The 25696-nt window shown below is 50.8% G+C and overlaps 1 protein-coding gene across 3 annotated transcripts in view; it reads left to right on the top strand.

Moving 5' to 3' along the window:
• The window catches only part of ESRRB (estrogen related receptor beta), a 176064-nt gene extending 155850 nt beyond the window's left edge, over positions 1-20214 (top strand). For 2 of the 3 annotated variants that reach the window (XM_036845171.1, XM_036845170.1), the window contains exons 4-7: positions 980-1090; positions 1931-2092; positions 10308-10509; positions 16478-20214. In XM_036845171.1, the coding sequence (XP_036701066.1) occupies positions 980-1090; positions 1931-2092; positions 10308-10509; positions 16478-16979 (977 nt within the window). In that variant the 3' untranslated portion in view covers positions 16980-20214. Of the gene's footprint in view, positions 1-979; positions 1091-1930; positions 2093-10307; positions 10578-16477 lie in introns of all 3 variants that reach the window. The other variant, XM_036845172.1, reaches the window with a different exon arrangement.
• Positions 20215-25696: the final 5482 nt, after the last annotated feature.

Genomic DNA, 25696 nt, shown 5'->3' on the forward strand with positions numbered 1-25696 from the left:
TGGTAAGGAAAGGAGAGCCGCTCTGCTTTCTGTGTGTGTTCTCACTTGGAGCTCAGTCGACGGGTCCCATCCATCTTTTCATGTCAGGTCACATAGGTTGGTGGCCACACACAGGTTTGTGTGCCCTTGGGTGAGGAGCCCCCTGGAGGTCCTGTCCGCCCTGCCTGCTGGTGGGGTTGTCAAATGGTACCAACAGCTCTGTCCAGACAGCAGGAGCTGTGGGTGGGCAGGACTCTTGAAGGTGGTGTGGACCCAGTGACAATAAGGGGTCTGTCTCCCTAGGATAGGGCCTCACTCCTGGAAATGGATGTCAGTGTGGAATGGCCACAGCTGCTTTTGTACCTGCTGTTGAGAGCCTTCCGGGCACTGGTGTTCCTGGTGTGGCCAGGACAGCCAGCATCCTCATCCCGTGGGGCGTTTGTATAGACAGACAGAACTGAATCCTGGAATCTCTGAGGGAGGGATCCAGAAATTGACATTTGTAACGAGTGCCCATCTAGATGCTTCTTATGTGAGAAGTGTGCAGATCTTTGTTATAGCTCTTTGGAGGGGCCGCCCGTGGCAGGGATTCCTTTCCTCTCTTGGTAAGCTAACTCAGTCCAGCCTGGATTCACAGCAGATCTAAAACGACGTGTTTTCTTTCCCCAGCCATTGGAAGAGCGTGTTTGTTGTGCTTTGTCTTTTGGAGACAGAAAGACTCAAGAGCTGAAGGTTGCTTGGGATGGATTTCAGGAGGATGTTGACTCCAGAGAGGCAGGGCCAGGCCTAGGGCAACCGGGATGGGCCATTACTGTGAAGACAATTATTTTAGGATTGTCCAACCACCTGGCCTGAGGCTGGCCACGTGGCAGCTGTAAAAAAAGCCATCAATCGGGGCGTAGCCCTGAAGATTTAGCCATTGCTGAAATTCCAAAGTCAGCGCTAACACCCCTGGTGATGCTGAACAACTCTGAGACCTTCTCCCTTTCCTCCCCAAAAGGTGTGCGCCTTGACCGAGTGCGTGGAGGCCGCCAGAAATACAAGCGACGGCTGGACTCAGAGAGCAGCCCGTACCTGAGCTTACAGATTTCTCCTCCTGCTAAAAAGCCATGTGAGTGCAGGGCATTCCCTGCCCCTCTTGCCAGCATCTGTTCCTGGAACATCTGGCGTCCCCTTGGGGAAATGCCATCTTCACACTGCTGGGTTATGGGGCACTGAGGGTCACGAGGAGGGGCATCAGTGTCTGGCATTGGTATCGGGTACTTCAGGCTTCATTCAGAAGACCTTTCTATGGCATTCACAGAATGTAGCTCCAAATGCAGCATGATCCTAAGAAGGCATGGGCCCAGCATCTAGAACATGTCCCCTCACCTCCCACTCAAATCACGTTCCTCTCAAAGAGAATTCACCAGGCAACTTCCCTTGTTGGGATATTTCCCAAGAGCCCAAATCATCATTGCCAGCAGCTCTGTGGAGTCAGAAAGGGAGGGGGATGGTAGGGAAGGGATGGACTGGGAGTTTGGAGTTAGCAGATGCAAACAAACTATTACATATAGAATGGATGGACAACAAGGTCCTACGGTAGAGCACAGGGAACTATAGTCAATGTTCTGGGATAAACCATAATGGAAAAGAATATAAAAAAGAATGTATATATGTATAACTGAGTCACTTTGCTGTACAGCAGAAATTAACACATCGTAAATCAACTATCATCAATAAAATAGAAGGAAAGAAAGAAAGAGAGAGAGAGAAAGAGAGCGAGAAAGAGAAAGAAAGAGGGAGGGAGGAAAGGAAGGGAGGGAGGGAGGAATGGAGGAGGGTTTTTAGCCATGCTTGAGCTTCCTGGGGCTCCTCGGAACCCGACTTTTCTTCCTGAGCCATCTCAGATTCCACCGTGGCCCCTTTCCTCTTTTCCCAGGCATTTACATTCTCCCTTTTGTTGTTGCAGTGACTAAAATCGTCTCCTACCTGCTGGTGGCTGAGCCGGACAAACTCTACGCCATGCCACCGCCTGGCATGCCAGAGGGCGACATCAAGGCTCTGACCACTCTCTGTGATCTGGCAGACAGGGAGCTCGTGGTCATTATTGGCTGGGCCAAGCACATCCCAGGTGAGTCCCATAGGACTGGGGGAGGGTGTAGTCAGAGACTCACAGCCGCGCTCCCCGTGGCTCTGGTTCTTATGCATGGGAGCCCATGACCCAGGAGCCCTGTGGAATCTTGGCAAGACTACTTTTCTCTGGCCTCCTTTCTCTCTTTGTGGGATTGGAGGTGAGCAGTTGTTTGGAAGGTCCAGTGTTGTTCCTGAACTGCTGGGGGCTCTTCAGAACGGATTATGCAGGGGTACGATTGCTTCTACAATAGGTAATAATCAGAGCAAGTTCTTTGAATCCTTAAAGGCCAAACAAAGAACAGGGTTTTATCCTAAATCTTATTGGAAATATACTGGAAAACAACACAGAAGAGGGATTGACTCTCTTGTTTCCTATTAGAGGCAGGTGAAGTGGAATGGTTAAGAACATGCGCTTTGGAATCAGATTGGGATTCAGGTTCTGGATCTGCAACTTGCTAGCTGTGTAACCCAAGGCAGGTCGCCGGACCTCTCTGCAAACAGGAAATACCAGCAGTACCTCCTTCATGGGCTTTGACGTGGGGATGAAATGCGAGCGTGTGTATGATGCTTTGGCACATCCTGACATCAGCTGCGTGCTCGCTCTTGCCATTTGCCTGATCTTAAGGGAGGCCTGTCTCTTAGTTTGGATTCTATGACTTTAAGATCATTTCTGGCATGAAAAGTACATGTTACGAACGTGTTTTGGGTGGTCCGGACTTCTCTTCATTGCATGTGGCCCCAAACCCCTCTTTCAGTCTTTTTCATTCTGGATAAAGGGAGGGAGCTGATTTTTAATTTGTTTTTGTAGACTCCGATACCCACATATTCTGCATTACACCCTTCTTGGGGAGCTTTCTAAAGTCTGTGCAGTTTATTCCTTTGCGGTTCTAACAGCTTGGCTCACAGTGTCGGGGAGACATCCTGTTCTTCTCTGGCAGTGACCTACCATGGACTCAGATTCTTCCTAGCTTTGTAATGTGGGACAGTTTATCTTCCTGTCTGTAGATCCTTTCTGTGTTTGCCACCGGCTCTGAAAGATGAGTACAGCATGCATGGTTATGTAGCAAAGGTGTCCGAAACTTTAGATGCCAAGGACCACAGTTGATTGGGGCAAGTCGGAAAGTCCTTATATAAGATGTTATGGGCGCAGCTTACAGGAAGGAGCCTTCCTGCGGACAACGGCTCAGAGGGGTTGCTGGTGTCACTTAGCTGGCAGGAAGCCTAGAATTCCTTCCACAGGGACTCCCTGACTCACGGGTGGGCTCCCTGGGGATCTGGGCTGGAGCGCCCTTACTAAGGAGCTCAGCGTCTTGGGATTACACACTCAGTAGTTTTTGAATCTGCCCTGCGCTGATTCAGCACCAATGTGGGGTCAGGCCACTGCTTAAGACACCTCAGCCTGGATTGCTCCACTAACCCAGGGCCAAGTTAGGCACAGCTCCCCCTGCACACACCCCCTTCCCATCATACACTCCTCTTCCAGGCTGAGCAGGTACTGCATCGCAGCCGCGGCTCAGGAGTGGCTCCTGGCGGGCCCGTGGGTCACTGCCTGCTTCTTCTACCACCTCTGTGCCCACAGTAACCCCCAGGGGTAGAGTAGAACCAGGAGGCAGTGCCTCCCTTGCACCCATTTTCCTTCTCACCTCCCAGCTCCACCTCCCGTCTGTGCCCAACCAAGAGGGCAGTGGGCAGAGCAGAATGGTTGCTGAGGGCACAGACTTTGGATTCAGGCAGACCTGGCCTCTCATCCCAGCTCTGTCCTTACTGGCTCTGTGCGAGATGCTTCGTCTTTCTGTGCGTCAGGGTCCCCACCTGTGAGTAGTAGAGCCTCCCTCACTGGGTTGCTGGGAGGAACTGGTTCGCTTAGCCCAGGCCCCACACAGAGCTGGAACCTGATAAATGGCGGAGGCTGTGACCATGGTCGTTGTCATTGCTAATAGTATTAAAAGCCTCCTTTCACATCATCATTTCTCCTTGTCCAAAGCTGAATTCTTTTTGCTTAAAAAATAAAATAAACATAGAGGCTCATTTGTCTGTCTCAAATGCTAATTTGCCTATTTTGCATACATTTGCATGCTGAATTATTTGGGGCTGACCTTCTAGTGTTTAAGGTAAAATTAATTAATAGGGTCTCCTGCTACTGCATGTAAACCTCATATTAAGGGTGATGACATAATCAAGTGCCTGATATAGTTAAACTAATTGACTTAATCCCATCTCAGATTAGATGGAAAATTTATCTGAAGACCTGGTAAGAGAATGAGAAAGAAAATGAGAAAGAGGGCAGGTTGAGTAGGGAGGATACAAGCCAGGGCCCCACCCTGGGACTTGTGTCAGCAACTGTCCATCTTGGTCCCTGGACAGACAGAAGGAGTGGCTTCTTAAGACGGCTCAGGTTAGAGCTCTGGAGAGGAGCCCAAGCCACTGCCCTGAATTAAGCGCAGGATACCACATTTCATGCCTCAGTATCATCTAATCCAGAGCCTGGCACACAGAGGGTGCTTCCTACTTGCTTTTGCATGCATTTATTGAGCATTAACTGTATGTAAGCTCTCTTGCTAGGAGCTGTGGCCCGTCTAAAGAATTAGATTAATTGCTGCCCTAAGGGTCTCATTTGGGAATAAGTTAGATAATTAAAAAAAAAAAACCAAAAAAGTTTTTCATGGAAAATTTCAAACAAAGGTAGACCAAAGAGTATGATGAACCTCCCCATTACCCTGCTTCAACAGTTATCCCCCCATGGCCAATCTTGTTTTCTCTCTACCCACCCATTTCCCACCTCCTGTATCTCACATGTGAGAAGGCAGATGCTTAGTTAGAATGCAGCAGGAAGAACCACAAGATGGAGTGCAGAGGCAGGAGGGATGCCACGGGCTTCGGGGGAGAGAGTAGAACAGGAGTTAGGCCTTCAGGATTGATGGGCAAATGGCCATGGAGGAAAAGTCCAGGGGGACATTCAGTGCTGTGCACAGAAGCGGACATATTCACGCAGGCACTGAGTGGCCAGCTTAGCCGGAAGGAAGGCTCATTTGAGTGCGAACTCATTCCCAGCACTCCCCTCCCTTTTCCCCATATTACTGAACACACAGGACACTTTTGCAAGGGTGAGTTCCGTGGGAAAGCTGGGGCTGCTTGTGGTTCCCCCGGAACAGCAGCCGCTCTTTGGTTTGAGTCAGTCTGAAGTTGCCCACCCCAACATAGGCTTTTCCCTTGCGTTGAATTTTCCAACTATTGGGCTGCCCAGAGAACAAGCCCAAGTCTTTAGAGTGTCCACCTCTTTTCCCCATGAGCGAGAGATTAGAACCAGAGGCAGCGAACATTCACAGGCGGTGGGCATCACTTGATGAATTGCAGCCTGCAGATGTTATTAGGTGTTATCCTTCCAGCCCAGGCAGCCCCGAGGGTGCCCCAGCCAGGACAGCCTCCTCCGGCTGGCCCTGCCCAGCCCAGGCTGACATGTGCACGGCCTCTGCAGGGGAACCCCCCCCAGGAGGCCTCCTAGCGGAGGGCCCCTCAGAGACCCTGCTACCAGGAAGCCACCGTCTGGCTCACACTGGGGAGAGAAGAACACCAGCGGCCGATGAAATATGGGCTGCCGAGTGACAGCAGCTGTGTCTGGAGTGGCCTCAGATCCTATAATTACATCTCCCTTTATTACCTCTGCTAATGGCCCTCCAGGTCGACAGAAACGATAATAAATTAACAGATTATGAACTCCACTTGCCACAAATTATGTGCTCTTTTTTTTTTTTTTTTTTTAAATTCTAGAAGCTCATGCTGTCAAATCACTGGGGGATGGGGGCTTGGAAAGAGCCTGAATGTTATTAGATCAGTTGGTGCAGATAAAGCAACTTTCTGGGGGCAGCAGAGCTCAAGGTGGGAGAGGTGGGAGTGGGCAGCCAGCTGGGAGAGCCCCAGGGGCACGGGCCACATGTAGCCTCTCCCAGCAGCCCCTCTGCCCCAGAATTGCTGATCACCTGATGGAGGAGACCCAGCCCAGCACAGGAACGCAGAAGTGAAGGGTGCATTGCTGAAGGGCAGGGAGGAGTGCATCAGCTCCTTTGTTTGGGTTTAATAAAAGAAAGAATATGTGCTTCCAGTAAAGATGTGGCAGAGGGGTGGAAGTGATGTGTTCCAAATACGCATCTTTCTTAAGCATCATTCTGGGAATTTGTGTAGGTGTATAGCCACTGTGTGTGTGTCCCCTCCCTGCCATCATTCATACTATAACACTGCTTTACACTCTGCTTTTTTCATTTAGTTATATGAAATAGTAGCGTTTACTATATGCTAAGCCGTGTTCTAAGCGGTCCACACGTTAGCTCATTTAATCCAAACAACCCAATGAGGTAAGTACTATTATTATTCCCATTTTACAGATGAGGAAACTGGGGCACAGAAAACATGCCCAGGGTCACAGCCAGTGGTCAGCAGAGCTAGGATTCCAACAGACGGGCTGCCTCTGGCGTCTGTGCCCTTAATAGTTAACATCTTTCTTGGGCAATGAGTATCTTTCTACATCCACATTCATGGTTCTTCCTTATTCTCTCTAGTGGCTTCTACTGTTTCATTCATCTAGCTAATAATTACATTTTATTACATTTATATAGTAAGTACATATAGTACATTGGTTACATTTAGGTTGTTGCCTGCTTTGGGTCGTTACAAACAGATCTAACAAACAACCTTTTCACGTTTATCTTTGTATGTTTATGCATACTTTTCTTTCTAGGAGAAATTCCTAGCAGTGAGATTGCTAGGTTGAAGGGAGAATGGCTTTTATGTTATGCTTGATTTAATGTCACTTCTTCAACACGGACAGGTTCAAAAGCCAGAACTAGACAAAAACGCGTAGGCAGAACTCTCACCTCCATCCCCATCCCCTCCCCCTCCTTTCTCCTAGAGATAATTTTTATTTCTCATTTTTCCTTCTTGTGTTTCTTTTGTCAAACATTAGAAAATATTTGAGCTATTTCAAATATTAGAAAATATCCAATATTTCCCCCCTGACCTTGCACAAAACGAAGCAGCCTCTATCCGCTGTGCAGCACTTTGGGGTGTGCACCTGGATTTTCAAAGCTATTTCTGGCTCCTTCTGAAGAAGCTCAAGGAAGAAGAGAAGAGTCAGGGGCTGAGTCACTCCTCAAACCAGCCTAGCAGGGGGTGTGCACACAGGCCTCAGGACACCCTCAGGTGGTGGTCCCACATCCCCAAGGTGCTCCATCCCCCCCTCCACCCCACCGCCTGCCACCGACCTGCCCTGTAGGCCTGTCTCTGACTCAGGCATGATAAGCCAAGGCAGCTAAATCCGGACTCATGTCTAGAGGACTAAGAGGGTCCAACCATATTCTTCTGGCCCATCTTCTCGTCACCCAGGAGTCGAGGCCCGGTGGCATCTGTCCATTCTTGCCTCTGTGCCAGGAATGTTTGTGGGGCCCCTTTGTACCAGGCTGGGCGCTTGGCAGTGGGGCTCGGAAGGTGAGAGGCTTGGTGCCCGTGCTCCCGGGAGCCCGGGGCACAGGAGTGACAGCGGTCTGAGCAGACACACCCCTTCAGGGCTCCACCTCGCCCTTCAGAGCTCAGCTGCAAAGTCTCCTCTTCTGCAGAGTCCCCCGGACTCTCTCATTTGGGCCAAATTCCCCCGTTGCATGTTCTCAGCCCTTCATCTCACTGGAGCTCTTCTTACAGCTGTAACCTCCTGGGGACACGCGGTAACTTGGGGTGTGGCTTTCCCTCTTGACTGAGCTCTTGAAGGCAGGGATCGGCTCTGGTTCCAGCTGGCCATTCTGTCCCTGGTGCCTAGCACGGGGCCTGGCACTTAGTAGGTGCTCAGAAAGTATGTGGGGCGTGAACGAGGGGGCAGAGCGTGCTGCTTATGTTCTTCTAGCCGTGAGCCTCTCGTGAATCTTTTGTCTTTCGTTTCCAGAAGCCTAGCTCCTACCTCACCCTCCCTCTCTGCCACCTTCCAATTCAATTGTCTATTAATTTTGCCCCGTCCACCTCCTACATCTTCCCTCCCAGTCTGTCTGCCTTCAGACCCGCACCCCCAGTGCAGTCCCACACGTCCCTACGTACACACACCCCCCGTGCAGGCTGATTGGTATCTGTTAATTAATGTCGCCCCAGGCCTCTCCTGCTCAGAGGCCCGATAAGGGAAATTGGATGTCCATTTCTATCTATCTTTCATTACCACCCGGCTCTCCCCACCACCACGGGCAGCTGCTCACCCGCTCCCACTCTGGGATCCGGACGACAACACACGAGCACCTGACCCCTCTGTGCCACAGCCTCTCCCCCGAGAAGGCGCATCAATCCCCGCTCACCCCGTGTCGGCAGTGTAATCGCTCCAGCTCTGCGGGCGATCACCCGGGGATGCCAGCAGCCGGGTGGTGATCCCAGGTCCGGGTTGTGCAGATCGGCCTGCGAACTGTGATAGTCAGACTAAAAAGGGTGTTTACCGGGAAAGGGGTACCTGCTGAGCGAAGGGGGGCTTCCTCCCCTGGATGCCCCTTACAGTTGGACACTGGTTGTTGCACTGGTTGGAAAACAGGGAGGGACAGTGGCTTTTAGAGACAGAGGACAGCAGATGAGGGTGGAATAGACTCCAAGAAAACCCAGAGGGATTGGCCAATCCAGAGGCTCGGGACCGCCCCGGGCTTCCAGTCTGGGGGCAGGGGAGAAGAATCACGTCACTAGCATGCTAACAACAGCAACAACAGTAATAGTAACAGCTACAGCCATCACTACCTTCCTCGTTCAGGTGTACTGAGCACCATCTGTGTGCAGGGAGAGGTGTTAGGTGCTTCCCACGGCCATCTCTTTCCATCCTCACCGCACCCCGAGTCAGAACACTGCATCTAAGTGGGGTTAGGTTCTAGGTCAGCAAGTAAAGAGTCCTACATAAGCAAAATTACCCGTGGGGCTCCCTTAATTTCAGTTGTCCATGACAGGTGCATAGTGCAATGGCTTTGTGGATACCTTTCCTTTTTGGTACATCTGGTGTGGTCCGTCTTGGAACCCATCACTGAGTTTCTGGTTGAAGTTACTGCCTTGTGTTTAGTGACCAAGATATTTGAAAATCAACTCTCCTCCCCCCTCCCTGCTTCCCTCACTGCTCCCTTCCTTCCTTCCTTTTTTTTTTCTTTCTCTTAAATCAAGATATTAATTGACTTTACCTGAGTTAAGTGCATATATAATACAGTTCCAGTGTGTCATTCTCATTTTGCAGATGAAGACTTTCTTCTCATCATTAATAATAATAGTAAGAGCTCAGTAAATGTATGTTTTGTAATCATGGTCTCATTTAGACCTCACAGTGACTCTCTGAAGCAGGCACTACTGTTACACCCATTTCATAGATGAGGAAGCTGAGGTTTGGGGAAGTAGCACAGCTCTTACAAGGTCAGCCTACAGGTAGTAAACGCAGAGTCGGGATTCAAGCCCAGGCAATCTCCAGAGCACACTGAACAAGACAGTGTCATAATTCTGGAGCCGCCCCTGCCCCCATCCTTCTTTCACTCTGAACTCAGCCTCCTTGCTAGTAGGGAGGGGGAAACGCCCATGATCCAAGCTCACAGAATACAGGACTGCTCGGGTCATTGTTAGGTGGAGAGTGATGGCCAGGCCAGCGGGGGTCTGACCTCTGGGAGGACAGGCTGCCTGTGAGAAAGTGCCCCCTGACCCTGGGCGCTCTTCAGCTCTTAGCAGCCCTGGGCTGTGGTCACTGGCCGGGAACAGCTGATTCCTCCTCCTTCCTGGTTGGGCCCCTGGGTCTCGGCACAGCTGAGACTCTGCATTGAGGTCAGGCGTCACTCTAAAGCACTAAAGCCTCCCCTGCACTGAGCAGAGAGGGGGATATGGAAACTCCTCTGAGTGGAGGGCACCCTATACTGCCACCTCCTGATTCTATTATGAATTCAATAACTCCTTAAATTACAAATGCATTTAATTAATCAAAAAGCCTCTCTGCACATTCGAAAAATACCATAGAACTAACGATAATAATGATAATAACAACTGTCAACATTGACTGAGCTCTTGTTTTGTTAAGTCTTTTCCATGAATTCCATGTCTGACTCATTCACCAAGGGAAGGACAATGAGACCAGCAGGTAAAAGGGAGGGGCAGGATCCAGAGGTTCCCCACCAGCCCCAGGGAGGCCCCTGGCCTGCCCACCTGACCTCTGCTGCCCTGCTTGTCCCCTCTTCCTGCAGGCTTCTCCAACCTCTCTCTGGGGGACCAGATGAGCCTGCTGCAGAGTGCCTGGATGGAGATCCTCATCCTGGGCATCGTGTACCGCTCGCTGCCCTACGACGACAAGCTGGTGTATGCTGAGGACTACATCATGGACGAGGAGCACTCCCGCCTCGCGGGACTGCTGGAGCTCTACCGGGCCATCCTACAGCTGGTGCGCAGGTACAAGAAGCTCAAGGTGGAGAAGGAGGAGTTTGTGACGCTCAAGGCCCTGGCCCTGGCCAACTCAGGTACGGGCGGGTGTGGGACGTTCAGGGGGAGCTCCAAGAGGTCTTCTGGGCCTGGGGAGCACAGCTCTGGGGCCTGTGAGCAGGACCTCTGTAAGGGGCAGGAATGGTGTGAAGACGCCAGAGCTTCTTGTCACCCAAAGATTGTGCAAGGGGTGGCCTGGAGTTGAAGAGATGGTGATGAAGGCTGGCATTGGTTGAGTATTTCCTAAGGCCTTGATTTGCAGGGCATTCTGCTGGGCCCTTGCCATGAAGATCAGCACAGGGTTAAGGGCACAGATTTCAGAGGCAGGTTGCTAAGAGTCAAATCCTGCTCCTGCCACTTGGGCAAGTCTGTGCCTCACTTCACTCTGTGCCTCAGTTTCTTCATCAGTAAAATGGGAGCAACAAACAGTCCAGAAGACTCCACCCCAGAAGACTATGGAAGGGATTTATTTATATATAATTATGCTTATAATATGCCTGGCGTATAATAAGTACTCAGTCTGTTAAATCAATTAGCCGTGAACTGATTTCATCTTACAATCAACCCTATGAGCAAAGTTATTATTTTAACCCCATTTTACAAATGGGGAAACTGGGGCTTGGAAAGGGGAAGCAAATTGCCCAGGGTCACACAGTTAAAGAGTGTCAGAGCTAGGACCCAAACCAAGGTCCTCTGATTCCAAAATCAACTCCAAGCTTATACACACTCCTTGAATCTCCCACTCAAATTGCTCAGGCCCAAGAGAGAAAACTTTCCTGGCATTAAAAAGGAGGCTTCACTCCATTTCTTTTAGCGCCCACCAACTTCTAGCTAGACTGTCTGGGGAGAGGGGCCGGGCATTGGTAACTCAGGTGAGTGAGCTTGAATGTAACCTGTGTCCACACTCTGCAGGTACCAGGCCAGGTGCAGGGGTTGTGGTGGGGATTGCAGAAGAGGAGAAAGGCAGGGTCCCTATCCTAAAAAGAGAGTGTCAGGCACGCAGACACATAATTCTGCTGCTGGGCGCATGCAGTAGTCAATTGCTCAAATCTCAGTCAAGTTCAAATTGGACCCAAGTTCAAATTCTAGCTCTGATACTTAGTAGCAGTGTGACCTTGGGCAAGTTGGCAACCTTCCGTAGCTCTGTCCTGTGTGTAAAGTGGAGACATCCCCATCCCTCCTCCAAGCACTTTTTTAAATGATTGAAGATAAAGCGCTTAGCCCAGTGCCTGGCCTAGAGGAAATGTTCAATAAATATTCATTATTATCATTATTATTAATATTAGAGAAAACAAGTGTTATCAGTGTATGGAAGAGGGAGAGCTGGTTCCAGATGGAGACAGTACAAATAGGGTAACCAGCCAGTTTGCTTAATGCTGTCACACTTTTACTGAAAGTTCCATGTCCTGGGAAACCTCAATCTCTGTAAAACTGAGACAGTTGGTCCCCTAACAAATGGCTTCACAGAGAATACAGGGGATGCTGTCACTGCCCCACTCAGATCCCCTTTACTGGGTTAGTGCATCCGTGCTCCAGCTGCTGAATTTTGCTGCTGATAGCGCACAACTGCCCCCTTCGCCAGAGACCTACCCTCACCTGCCTTGCTTGGAGGGTTACACAACCAACCCCCCCACCCCCTTCGCACCTTCAGCCAAAAGCCGACCCACACAGGGGAACCAAAGGCTGGACTCCTGGAGTGGAATCAGGCGCAAGCCAGGCTGCATCCTTACCGTGCTTGCCCCACCCTCGCCCTATCCCGCCTCCCCACCTTCCTTTCTCCTGAAAGCACACTCGCTACAAATCCCATGCGCCCGAACCCCCATCTCAGGCTCTGCTTCCAGGGAATGTGACCTAATAGACAGAAGGAAGCTTTTTTTTTTTTTTTTTTAGTTCAAGTCCCTTTTATTAAAAAACTAATGCAAAATAAGAGTTAAACATTTTACATACTTCTGTAGAGACCATTTACACACACCTTGATTCCAAAATTGTAATGTAGTCTGTTAGAGAATGCTAATGCTGTTGGTTTGGTTTTAGTACAGTTTCAGATTGACAGAGTAACTGAGCAGATAGTATATAGAGTTCCATACACCATCCCACCTTCATTCCCCAGCCCCTGTACACAATTCCCCCTATTATTAACATCTTGCGTTAGTGTGGTAATTTGTTGCAATTAATGAGCCAATTTTTTTTTAATCTGATGGCTTTTTTTTTTAGTTTCGTTTGTTTATTTATTTATTTGTTTATTTGTTTATTTATTTTTGGCTGCGTTGGGTCTTCGTTGCTGCGCGCTGGCTTTCTCTAGTTGCAGCAAGTGGAGACTACTCTTTGTTGTGACGCGCGGGCTTCTCACTGCAGTGGCTTCTCTTGTTGCAGAGAACGGGCTCTAGGCGCGCGGGCTTCAGTAGTTGTGGCGCATGGGCTTAGTTGCTCCGCGGCGTGTGGGATCTTCCCGGACCAGGGCTCGAACCCGTGTCCCCTGCATTGGCAGGAGGATTCTTAACCACTGCGCCAGCAGGGAAGCCCAATGAGCCAATACTGATACATTATTACTAACAAAAGTCCACAGTTGCCTTCAGAGCTTACTCTTTGTGTTGTCCGGTTCTATGAGTTTTGACAAATGCACAACGACAAATCTCCATCATCACATATCAGGCAGAATAGTTTCACACCCTCACAATTCCCTGCGCTCTCCTATTCAAAGGGAAGCATTGTCTTAAGTGGTTGTAGAGGGGCTGGGGGTTTGGGTGGGCCGAGGAGGAGAGGGAACCAGTGAAATCAGAGGACACAGGGCAAGCACAGCGAGATGCAGCAAGGCTGCCCAGACCCTGGAGGGCACCTCCTGGATGTTGGACTCTCCCGACCACTTCTCACAAGACCCGGAGCTCACGCTTGCCCAGGCCAGGAGAGGAACGTGAGGAGGTGGGAGGCCACTCAGCTGTCGCCTCCACCCACTCCTCAACGCCAAGCTTTCAGAGGACTCTTTAGCTCTGCCAGCTGCTCTGGCCTTAGATCTCAGTACATACAGACATGCACGCATGCACACGCGCACCCACAGACATACACACATACAAATACAAAACACCTGGGGACCGACGGAGCCCGGCAGGAGCTGCCGCTAGCATCAAGCTTTGCCTGAGTAGGTGCTTTGCCATGAGAGACAAAGTGCCGGGAACCTGGACTTCTTGCCCCAGTGGCATTTACCAGGCCATCCTGCAGCTCTGTGCAGGTTCAAGAGCTCCAAGTGGAAAAAGAGGAGTTTGTGATGCCTCAGGCCTTGGCTGCGTCGTGGAGCGATCAGATGCAGGCAGGAAACAGAAAGAACAGGCCTGTTTGGAGGTTAGGCTAGAAGAGCTGTTGGTGTCAGAGCAGAGGCTCCAGGACTCTGAAGGGAGTGGGGTGGAATAGGGTCAGTAGAGGCAGCCGTGAAAGGTTGTGGAGGAGCGACCTGTCCCCAGCAGCGAGGTAGGAAAGTCACCCAGGCAGACAGTGTGTTAGCTGGAGGAGAGACAGGGGCTAGGAGATCACTGGAGTGGTGCTGGTGGCAGCCCCGAGGGCCACCATGGGTGCCACTGCTGAGGCTGAGTGGGCGGTAGCGGGTCAGAGGCTATGGCCCCAAACCACGCCCCCTCGGAGCCTGCTGGATGTCTTTCACCCCACCTCCCGGCCTCCCCAAGGCTCCCTGACAGCAGAAAAAATTCATAGCCATTGATTTTGTAATTAACAGTTTATCAATGCCATCGATACAGACTCGCTGATGGATTGCAAAGGAATTAATCTTCCAATGTTATTTTATTTCATTTTTGGTCGAAGGCAGCTGCCAATTTTGGCCTCCTTGGGGAGTGTGGGGTGGTGGGGAGAGGAAACTGGCAGGAGGCAAGGAATCTGGATGGCCAGGTCCCAGCCTTCCAGGGACCAGTGCATCTTGGCTGCACGCTCTGGAATCAGCCAAGAGTGTAGGAATGGAGCCACGCTTCATCCCCAGCTGGCAAAGGAAGAGTCCTCACCGCCTTGGTAACAAGGAGCAGAAAAATGTGGAGGAGTCTTAGGTATGGGGCCGGCCCTGCAAGAGCAGTCTCCTGCAGTCTGAGTTTTCACAGTAATGATAGTAACAACATTTATTAGTGCCTGATGACGTGCTAGTTCATTTAACCCTCACCACTACCCTGTGAGGTAGGCACTCTCATTTGCTCCATTTCACAGACAGGAAACAATCTCAGAGAGCCTAAGTAACTTGGCCAAAGTCACACAGCATCTGAGACTCCAGAGTCTTATCCACCTCATTCTACTGCTATTCTCCTAAGAAAAAGAGACAGGACCCTTGGAGGCATGGGCTGAGTATGGATCCAAAATGTCAGAGGGAATTACTGGGGTTAGCCAGTTGGTACAACTGCCCTTGGGAGTCTGGTATCTAAACCAACCCAGCATGCAAAGGAATTGCCCTGCTTTTTTTGAAGAATTCAGGAAATTTTCCCAGTCTTCCTTGACAACCCACCCAGAGCTTCAAGTTCCCTTGATTCACATGCACCCTTACCCTCCCACCTTTGGCAGGCCCTGGGGGCTGCAGTTCAGGGTGGTGGCTCGATATCTTTAAAGCACATCAGAAGAGGGCTGGTTATTTGCCCCAAGGCCATGAAGTGGGTTCTACTTTGCTTCTGCTCAGACCCAGCTGTCAGCAGGCACCTCCCTGCCCCTCTGGGGTTTAGGTAAATTTCATTTGAAGTTCATGGCCTGAGTCCAAAGCCCTCCCCAGGATTCTATAGAACTCCCAAGAGCATCTTCCGTCACTGTGCCCCATGTGTCCAGCCATGCTATCTTAGTCCCCCCATATCCCCCACCACAGGGCACCCAGACACAGAGCTCAGCCCCTTTATCTGTGTATGTAACTGTAACAGCTATTTTATAAGGTTAGTGAATGCACTGAAGACTTGAGCTGGTGCCTAGTGGCAGCAGTAACAATAATAATCATGATGATGATCATCACGGTCATGATGGTTATGAGGGTGGCGATGGCGATGAAGATCATGATGATGATGAAGGTGATGATGATGGTGATAAGATGATGATGGTGATGGTGTTAATGATGATGGTGGTGGTGGTGGTGATGACACCACTAGCTGGGCACTTATTCTGTGACAAGTACTGTTTTAAGCCCTTGATCTATATTAACTCATTTAACCTCTTGAGGTAGGTATGGCTATTATCTCTTTTCAAAAATTAGGACAGGGGCTTCCCTGGTGGCGTAGTGGTTGAGAATCTGCCTGCCAATGCAGGGGACACGGGTTCGAGCCCTGGGCTGGGAAGATCCCACATGCCGCGGGGCAACTGGGCCCGTGAGCCACAATTGCTGAGCCTGCACATCTGGAGCCTGTGCTCCGCAACAGGAGAGGCCGCGATAGTGAAAGGCCCACGCACTGCGATGAGGAGTGGCCCCCACTTGCCACAACTAGAGAAAGCCCTTGCACAGAAATGAAAGACCCAACACAGCCATAAATAAATAAATAAAAATTTATAAAAAAAAAAATTAGGACAGTGAGGCACAGAGAAATTAAATAAATTGCCTAAAGTCACAGAGCTAGCAGGTGAGGGACGCAAGATTACAGTTCCACCAGTTTGGGTCCAGAGTCCACTTGGCACCTCCAGGACAATGACAGGTCTGCTCGTGTTTAAGCCCTTCAGGGTCTCCACTGCCACCTCTTGGTGGGTTCTCAAGAAAAGTCCTCCATGGATATAGATCTCTCCTTGGGTGTGAACCACAGGTCTGTCATTGGCCTCTGTGACTTCAGACCGGCAACTTAACCTCTCTGAGCCTGGGTTTCTCTCTCTGTAAAGCAAGGATTTGGAAGGCTCCAAAGCAGAGATCAAGGACCCCGGGGTGGCCCCCATGCCCAGGGCAGTGCTCTCCGGCCACGCCCGCTGATGCTCTGCCTTGTGCCCACAGATTCCATGTACATCGAGGATCTGGAGGCGGTCCAGAAGCTGCAGGACCTGCTGCACGAGGCGCTGCAGGACTACGAGCTGAGCCAGCGCCACGAGGAGCCGCGGAGGACGGGCAAGTTGCTGCTGACGCTGCCCCTGCTTCGGCAGACAGCTGCCAAGGCCGTGCAGCACTTCTACAGCATCAAACTGCAAGGCAAGGTGCCCATGCACAAACTCTTCCTGGAGATGCTGGAGGCCAAGGTCTGATGGCCTGGCACAAGGACCGACTCCCACCCAAGGACAGACAAACCAGCGGGGAGACCTCCACAGCCACCAGCCTCAACATTCAAGTCCTGTATCATGGCCACGAGCAGTCCCAGAGGAAGGGGCTCCTCGCCTCCTGGCTGTGTGCGGAGTCCTGGGTGCTGTGGGGTAGGGAACGGGGACGGGAGGGCAGGGCGCGGGGCTCATCTGTAACTGGCTTTTTCTTTGGTATGTTTTTCCTCCGCCACGGGCAACGCTGAGGCCTGGGCCAGAGCTGACTCCCCTGAGGCTGGAGACCACCGAGGAAGTGCCCCCTCTCCCTGCCAAATCACCAAGAGGCAGCACTAACATAACACATTTCCTAACCCCATGCCCGACCCCCCTGTCCTCTGTCCATGGCCTGGGTGGGCAGTGCTTAGCGCCCAGGACTCTGGCATACTCAAGTGGGGTACCTTCTGGAGGTTTCCCTTTCCCAGAGGGCAGTTACTTTCTTCCAAGGTTGCTGCATACTCTGGGGTTCTGTGGGGTCCCTCAAGAGGCCCTACGCCTTCCACAGTCCAGACGGCTCCCTCCCTCCATCCTTCCTCTAGGCTCCCAGGCCCAGCTCACCATCAGGAGAGTAGCCGCCAGAACTCAGGCGTTTTCCTGGTTACCCCACCCCCTGGTACGTCCCCGCCTGCCTGACACCGCGGCCCCAGGGCCTGTCCTCCCCCTCTCTCCCCCAGGAGCCCTGCTGCTACTTCCTGCCCTACCTCAGAGCTCACTCCCACAGTGGGTTCAGCCAGCCAAGACTTCAGGGCTCGTAGGTGGGAATGGTGCTGACTCCGAGAAGAGCAGGGCCCAGGCAAGACCCCAGCGCTCCCCCTTCTTCTGGCTTCTCCCACTCCCCGGGGGCGGGTCCAGAGCAGGTAGGCCTTGGGAAGTGAGGGATATGCAGGGGCCTGACCCCGTCTGAGGCCACCCTGGGCACTTGATTCTGGCAGCCCTGGGAGGACCGGGTCAGGATAGGGAGAGGCCCAAACCAGTCTTTGCGGAGCACAGAAAGGCCCAGAAGCAGAGATGAGCAGGCGGGGGAACCCTGAAGACAGAGGCTCGGTGGAGGTCCCCAACCTGCCTGATCTTTCCTGGTATCCAGGGGCAGCGGACACCGAAGCCCCCTCCCCTGCTTTCCAAGGGCTGGGTGAGTCAGCGCCACAGGAGGGGTTGCTCCTGCCATCCTTGGACTGAGGAGGTGTAGCGTAGCTCCCTGGGTGCACTTAGAAGACCAGCTTTCTGGCAGGACAACCACTCCGGCCCCCCACCAGTCCTCCAGGCTGCTGTGTAAGGTGACAGCCACCCCAGTTCGCCCAGGACCGGTTCTGGCACTGAAAGTCCATTTCGCAGGAAACCCCTCAGTCCTGCCCAAATGGGGACAGTTGGTCACCCATTTCTGCGAGTGGCTGTGAAAGTTTGTTCTCACCCACTTGTGGGAGGTCGGGGACAGCCTTGAACATGCCGTCCGGTGCTCACGGGGTTGGCGGAGGACGCTCAGAGGATCTCCCGAGGATGAAGGGTTTGAGCATCATGGAGAAGCTCTTCCAATCAGCTGCCTTCTAAAGCAGGGATAAGAGCACCCCCCTGGGGCACATCCCTGGGGAATCCACACACATTCTAACCCGACCTCTCATCACTTGGAGAGGCAGGCAGATCCCACCCACCCGTCACTAGGACCAGGAGGCCAGGTGCCCTCCTCCACAACCTCGCAGCTTTCCAAGGGAAGCAGCTACTGCTGGTTCCACCTCTCCATCCCCAGACGCCGCTCCTTATGAACTTTTGCTGGGACGTGCTGAGGTCACCCTAGGCAGGAGGGTTGGCTAGATCCTAGCAGCTGCTCTCAGATACCTTCACATAGAAAATGTCAGGGGTTCCAAGAGACTTCACAGACCAGCAAAGTGTGCCCCCCCCCCTTTTGCCTGTGGGGACGGCCAGTCACTTGTCAGTCAGCATTGGAATGATCCGGGATGCTTCAGCCCTAGCTCTCTGTGCAGTCTCCAACCTGGGCGGACAGATGCACAGGTGCCTCTAAGGGACCAGGGGTAAAACCCAGGCCTAACTTAGCCACTGGAGGCCATGCCATGAAGTCTGGACTAGGGAGATGGCATGGTGCGAGAACTTGGGGTCTGCTCTGTGGGAGCCTCCCCTAGCCCCTCACTGTGCTGTGTGCTCGAGGAGGTGGGACAGAGGGTCGTACCTCATCACCCTGTTCTCTGTAGTGTCATTGCTCAAGCGTGAGGACCCAAGCTGTGAGCTGCGGCAGGGGCTTGTGCACAACTGGCCTTTGTAGTCGATCTTTTCTAGAAAAAGCATCTCTGGCTAACAGTGCGGCAACTGGTTTGCGGTGGGTGGGTGTTCTGTACACAGGGCGGCTTTGCCTCGCCGGATCGCGTACATCTGCAAGTGTCCCGGCATCCGAGCCCCTTTAAAGCAAAGAGGGGGCGGTGGTCCTGATGGCTTGGTGCTAATGAGATGGATTCTGCTGCTGCTGCTGCTTTTACACTTAAAAAACTCCAATGGCAACAGGAAATGTATCAGTAATGATGAGAATTCTGTCCCATGGGAAAGGCCCTGGTGTGTACTTGATGGATCCATTGGCATTCAGAGAAAAAGTTTAGGAGCCAACTTCTTAGTTGGAAGTCTAGCCAGCTTTGGGACCTCCCTGGGAAGAGGGGGGGCCCTGACTTAGTGGAAGACGGTGGAGCAAGGAGAGTTTAGGACACCCCATCCCCCCAAACAGAACAAAACTGAAGTTTACCCACAAATCCGCTGTTCCTGGAAAATCTGTAAAGAGGAAATAGCCCTTCTCAGTTGTACTCTCATGATACAGGTCATTGAAATGAACCAAGAAATAAAATGAAAAAAATCCAACCGTGGAGAAGGTGGTATTGGCTGGGTTTTGTTTGGTCCCCATGTCCTCACCCTTTCTAAAGATTCTAGACTGGTTTTGTCTCATGTGAACCTTGATGGTGGCTCCCAGTTTGGGCATAGAGGAAACTTCAGTGATTTCCCAGGGCACAAGTTAAGAAACGAGTAGGAAGACCAGAGTAGGATGTTGGGTGGGAGGCCATGGCAGGGCCTTAGAGGAGCCAGAATCTGCACCCACCTCTGTGTCAGGGGCCTCCCTTCCCTCCAGACTCTCCCCTCCCCCTGCGCAGTTGGCGAAGGTGGAGGGGGGTTGTGGCGAGGGGAAGTAGTGACAAACTTGTGACCAGAAGACAGAGGGGCCCATGCCCATGGAAGAGCACCAAAGAAAAGCACTATGTGGAGATTGTTTTATTTTCTAATAATGATAATATGGCTGGAATGGCTTCTTAAGATGTATATATTTTTTAAAATGGCGGTCCCTCATTGCATCACCCACCTGTACGTACTTCCACCTCTGTATGTGTTCTCCCAAACACCCTAGGATGCTTCCATCCTGGTCCCATGTATCTGGAATCTAATAAATAAGGAACGGCCTATTGGAGAGTTTCTTCACACATTATCTTTGCTGGCTGGCTGTCCCCTGGACAGCACTGCCCTCAGGTTTCAATCTGACACTAGAAGAGACCATCGAGGACCAGCTCAGCCTCAGGGTCCTCTGGGGATTCAAGTGAGCATTAAAATGTGTATTCAGCAGCAAAACTCAGGAACGTAACTTGAGCAGTGTGATACAGGTCTGAGAACGACTTCTACTTCTTTTCAGACTTTTAATATTAATGGTGAGGCCCTTTATTATTTTCATTAATGTCAGAGAAATGGAGCATCAGGTATATGTGAACCAAAAACATTTCATTGCCTTAGGATTTTGAAATGCATCTGTGTATGCATGCACATGACGCAGACAGTGCAGAAAGCTCACGTGTTGTACCAGGACACACTAAGGACCTGTGAGAGGCAGAAGGGAGGGCCTGAAAGAAATCGAGAGGACTATATCAGGATTTTTTTTTGTTGCAAGTTAAAGACACCACAGCTTATAAGGCTTACTGGGCTTATTGCCTTGGATATATGTGAAGTCTAAAAGTGGAGCAGGCTTCAGGCAGGGTTTGATCCAGAAGTTCACAAAGTCAGTAGGGCTCTGGCTCTACATCTGTGATTCTCTCAGTTCTGCCCTCTTCTGTCTGTATGCTTTGTTCTCAAACTAGCCTCTTTCATAGTAGCAAGAAGGCTGCCAGATTTTTATTTAGCATCATGGGGAGAGAGAAAAAAATCTCTTCTTACAACCATGGAAAATATCTGAGAGCTTCATTCTAAATCCCAATGGCTTTTGTGCCTATCCCTTAATGGACCACTGTGACCACCTTGGGGTGGGACCAGTCCCACACATCAGTCTAGCTGCTACACAAAAAGGGTTAGGTTGAAAGTCTAGGAGGTGACCAACCAGTCATGATGCCCACAGAACCCACACACCTAGACAACTCAAGATCTGGTCAACTTTCAGTGGGCTCTTTGTAAGTTTCCTGAAGCTCTTGGAAGAGAAGATCCACATGGCAGTCTTTGAACTCAATACCTAGCAAGTCTTGTGCATTTAATACATAAAGTGTTTGTGGGAATGAAAGTACCTGGTCTGTGGATTATTTTAGGTAAATTCCCAATTCACCTGCATCTGGTGCATGTGTACATGTGTGTACACAAACACACAGCTGGTATTCATGCTACTACCTTAAGAAAAAATAATTAGGAAAGAGTCAACCAGAGCATCATATAATGCAATCAAAATAGAAATTTTTATTGGACTACCTATTTTAGGATTTTCTGTACTATGTCTTCGATTTATCTAGATAATTGTGATCAGACTAGCTAATAGCTCATTTTTTCAAAGACTTAACCCTCATCCATTTCTTTATCTCTCTTCATTCGTTCTCCAAAATTCCCCCCTTCGTGTTAGCAAAAGAATTGAAGCTTCAAAGAAAGGGGAAAAAACACAACTGAGGGTCAATCATTCATTCAACAAATATTTACTGAGGGTCTGCCCTGTGCCAGGCACTGTTGGGCAGAGAGACTATATCAGTAAAGAGAACAAGCATAGTCTCTATCTTCATGGAGCACACAGTCTAGTGGGAGAAAGAGAGAGACTATGAGCACAATAATAACCAGATTATATAGTTTGTTAGAATGTGATAAGTTCCATGAGGGGAAAAAAGCAGGATACGGGGGATCAAGAATGGGGGGTTGGGATATAATTTTAAAAGGAGGGACTTCCCTGGTGGTCTAGTGGTTAAGACTCCATGCTCCCAATGCAGGGGGCCCGGGTTCAATCCCTGGTCAGGGAACTAGATCCAGCATGCTGCAACTAAAGATTCCACATGCCACAGCTAAGACCTGGCGCAGCCAAATAAATTAATTAATTAAAAAAACAATTTTTAAAGGAGTGGTCAGAGCAGCCTCAATGAGAATGTTTCATTGAACAGTAAGTTGAAAAAGTGAGGGTCATGTGGGTGTCTGGAGGAAAAATTCTTCAAGTAGAGGGATCAGGCCCTACAAAGTCCCTGAGGTAGGAGTATGCCTGGTGCGTTCAGTGAACATCAAGGGAACAAGTGTGGCTGAAGTGGAATTGGCAACGCGAGAGAGAGTGGGCAAATCACAAGGGGGCTTGAGGCCACAGTAAGTGTGGCTTTCACTTTAAGTGGAAGATTTTGAATAAAGGAGTCCTATGATCTCATGTCTCAATGGGAGCCTTTGGCTGATGTGTTAATAATAACAGGCCATAGAAGGACAAGGATGGAAGCAGGAAGACCAATTAGGAGACCACAGGTAAGGTGACAGTGGGTTAGACCGGGGTCAGGGAAGAGCAGGGGTTAAGAAGTGCTTGAGTCCTGGATCAGTTTCGAAGCCACCAGGATTTGCTGATAGATTGGATGTGGAATGTGAGGGGAAAAGGAGACATATGGGATTTCAAAGATTTTGGCCCCAACAACTAGTCTAGGGTTGTCATCCACTGAGGTGGGAAGACTCAGAGAAGGCTCTGGGAGCGAGGGGGGAATCAACTGTGTTACGTCTGAGAAGCTATTGAAAGTCCAGAGGAGACACCAAGAAGAGAGCAGGTGTGGGGCCTGCTAAATGGGGAACAGGGAATGAGAGAGCATCCCCAGAGAGCAGATGTTAGCACTGACCATCTTCAGCGGCTGTGAATTCCTTCTCACATCCAGCCAACAGCGGCCGTTGCTCTCTAAGGCAGTAAAGTAGAATTCATCTTAGAAACACAGATTTTTGGAACAGAAGGGGCTTAGCAACTATCGTTTTATATCCCTGTTTGACAGTTGTGAGAAATGAGCCTAAACTCTAACCTCACCCTTGATTCTCAAAAACAATGCAGGGTGCTGGACTGAGGCATGAACAGCTGCTTGACTTGATTTAGACCAGAAGTTCTCAAATGGGGACGACTTTGTCCCCAGGGGTACACTGGCAATGTCTGGAGACATCTTTTGCTGTCACATCGGGGGCGCTATTGGCATCTAGTGGGTGGAGGCCAGGCCCCACAACAAGGGATAGTCTGACCTCAAATGTCAACAGCACTGAGGTTGAAAAACCCTGATTTACACACATTCTGGGCATTATCAAGGAAACCCCCCACTCTGGGTTCCAGGGAACAGAATTTGGGGGTGTCAACTCACCTTACCAAGCTCTTCCCACCACTAGATGCCGCCTCTGTCTCACCTGGTCTTGCTCTGACCCCGACACATCTGTCGGGGGCAGACGTCCCACGCTCTATGTGAACGATTCCTACTTAGACTCAACCTAGCGGTGCAAGGAGAGAGGGGTCCGGTCCTGCAGTCTCTGCAGTCAGGCCGATCTGGTTTCCTTTTACATGTTAACTTTTGGTTTGGGGAAGCAAGATCACACCTGTGGCTTCCTGTCTGGAAGAAGTGGAGAGCCTTGCTGGCAAACCCTATGTTCCCTGTTTAAGGTGCTGAGAATGAAGGTGCCTCCACCTCCTCCTCTTGGCCTCAAGTGGCCCTCCCATGACTGTCCCTACATGTTCAGCTCCATCTGTGGGTTTTTTCTGATCATTTCCCTAGCTGGCCTGGGATGGGCAGGGAACCTGGGGCTTAGCCTTTCAAAATCCCGTGTCTGATGGTCAGATGCCAAACCTTCTTCTCTACAGGAGACTTTTTTTTCCAACTTACTTTTTCCAGGAAGTTGGTCTCACTTCTGCAGTCATCCCCCCGTTCTCAGACCAAATGCCCAGCCCATCTGTGCACAGATCCCATTGGCAGCTCTTTCAAGTCAAAGTGAGGGCACTGTGGCTCTCAGTTGGGTACTGAAGAGTCTCCCCACCTCCCCTGCAGAGAAGAGGGACCACCAGAGCCTCCCGTCACTTCCTCCCACAGACGCACATGACAAGCCCTACAGTCAAGCTTGGAGCAAGGCTGGGACAGGGGCTGGCATAAAGGAGAGAAGACTCCGGAGCAACCCATGAGCCACACAGACTGCACTAGACCCCATTTTCAAGGCCCCTCGTTAAATACATGTTCCAGGTAAAGCCCCAATACCACATTCAATGCCCAGCTGGTCCCTTCCAAAGAAACAACAGTCCAGCAACCACAAAATAACTAAAAGTGACTGTAGTCTTACCCTTAGCATACCCTTAACACCACCAGTGGGATGTTAAATAATCAATGTACAGCAAAGCTTCATCAGGAACCTCTTTTTTCATCTCTCTCTCCCAGGCAGCACCTGCTCCTGGAAATCTCTCTTGTGCATCTCCATACTGTCCCAGCTCCCCCTAACTCAGTCTTCTGGGCGCCCCTTCTCAGCTGTCCTATCCCTGATTCAGCTCTTTGCTACCTAGATCAGCTCAGCCTCTCCAGCTTCTTTCCACTTTTCTGCACAAGCTAAAGAGGAGCTAGAAGCTGATCCAGGAAGCAAAATCTCTTCTTGAGCAGAGGGCGTGGGGTGGGGGCAGTGGAAGAAGACTGAAAACCTCACCACCTCATACATTTTATTTCGCCTCTGATGCAAATTCACTTCGCCCCCAAAGGAACAGATGCTACCTGGAATCCCAGAGAGCTGCCCCTTACCTGCCCCGAGGCTCTGCCGTGCAGACTGTAGTCCCACAGAACCAGGACGTGCCCATCCAGGAACCCACCTCCAGGCTCAAAGGCTGGCAGCTGTTTTAGGGAAACACCCAGAAAGGCAAACCTTTTCCGATCCAGGATGTGCTGTCTCCTCTCAGTCAGCCCTCTTTTTCCTTGCTAATTCTAGTCACTTTGGCCTGCTCTCTTTACTCACTCATTCATCGCCTGGCACGGGGCTAGATCTGGGCGTACGGCGAGGGCTCCTCATTTAGCAGAGAAGATCGACGGCGAACTAGTGGTTTATGAGGGCATCTTATCCGGGAGATTTTCAGCAACATATGGGCATGTGTGACAGGGCAACCAACCTGGTCTTTGGGGGAGTGGGGTTTGTGCAAGTAACCATCCTTTGGGAGCAGGTGGAGGCTGAGACCTGTAGGAGAGGAGGAAGCCAGGTGAGCCTTGGGGAGAGAATTTCCAGAATAGAGAGACGAGAGACACACACACACACAGAGGATGATGTGCTCCGGGCTTGCTCAAGAAACTGGAAGAAGACCATTTGATTGGTTGGTCGGTGGCAAAGGGGTGGAAGAGGAGAGAAGGCTGGAAATCAGAGGGACCAGACTGCATAAGCATTGGTCAGCCTTGTTGAGGACGTTGCTCTCTACCCCAGAACAAATGGGAAAGCCTGGCAGAGTTTTAAACAGGGAAGGGACATAGTCAGATCCTTCTCTCCCACCTAGAGATAGTGGGTCAAGATTTCTGTCCTCCATGGACTGGCTATGGTCATGAAGCACAAGTTTTGGGTTCAGACTGGCCTAGGCTCAGAAGTCCCTGCTCTACCCTCACTGGCAGTGTGGCCAAGGCCAGGCACCTCCCTTTCCATCTGCACAATGGAGCTTACCATACCCTGTAAAGATGCTAACAAGTTACATATTCGTGGGACC

This window comes from Balaenoptera musculus, chromosome 2, assembly GCF_009873245.2.
Source record: "Balaenoptera musculus isolate JJ_BM4_2016_0621 chromosome 2, mBalMus1.pri.v3, whole genome shotgun sequence".
Classification (NCBI taxonomy): domain Eukaryota; kingdom Metazoa; phylum Chordata; class Mammalia; order Artiodactyla; family Balaenopteridae; genus Balaenoptera; species Balaenoptera musculus.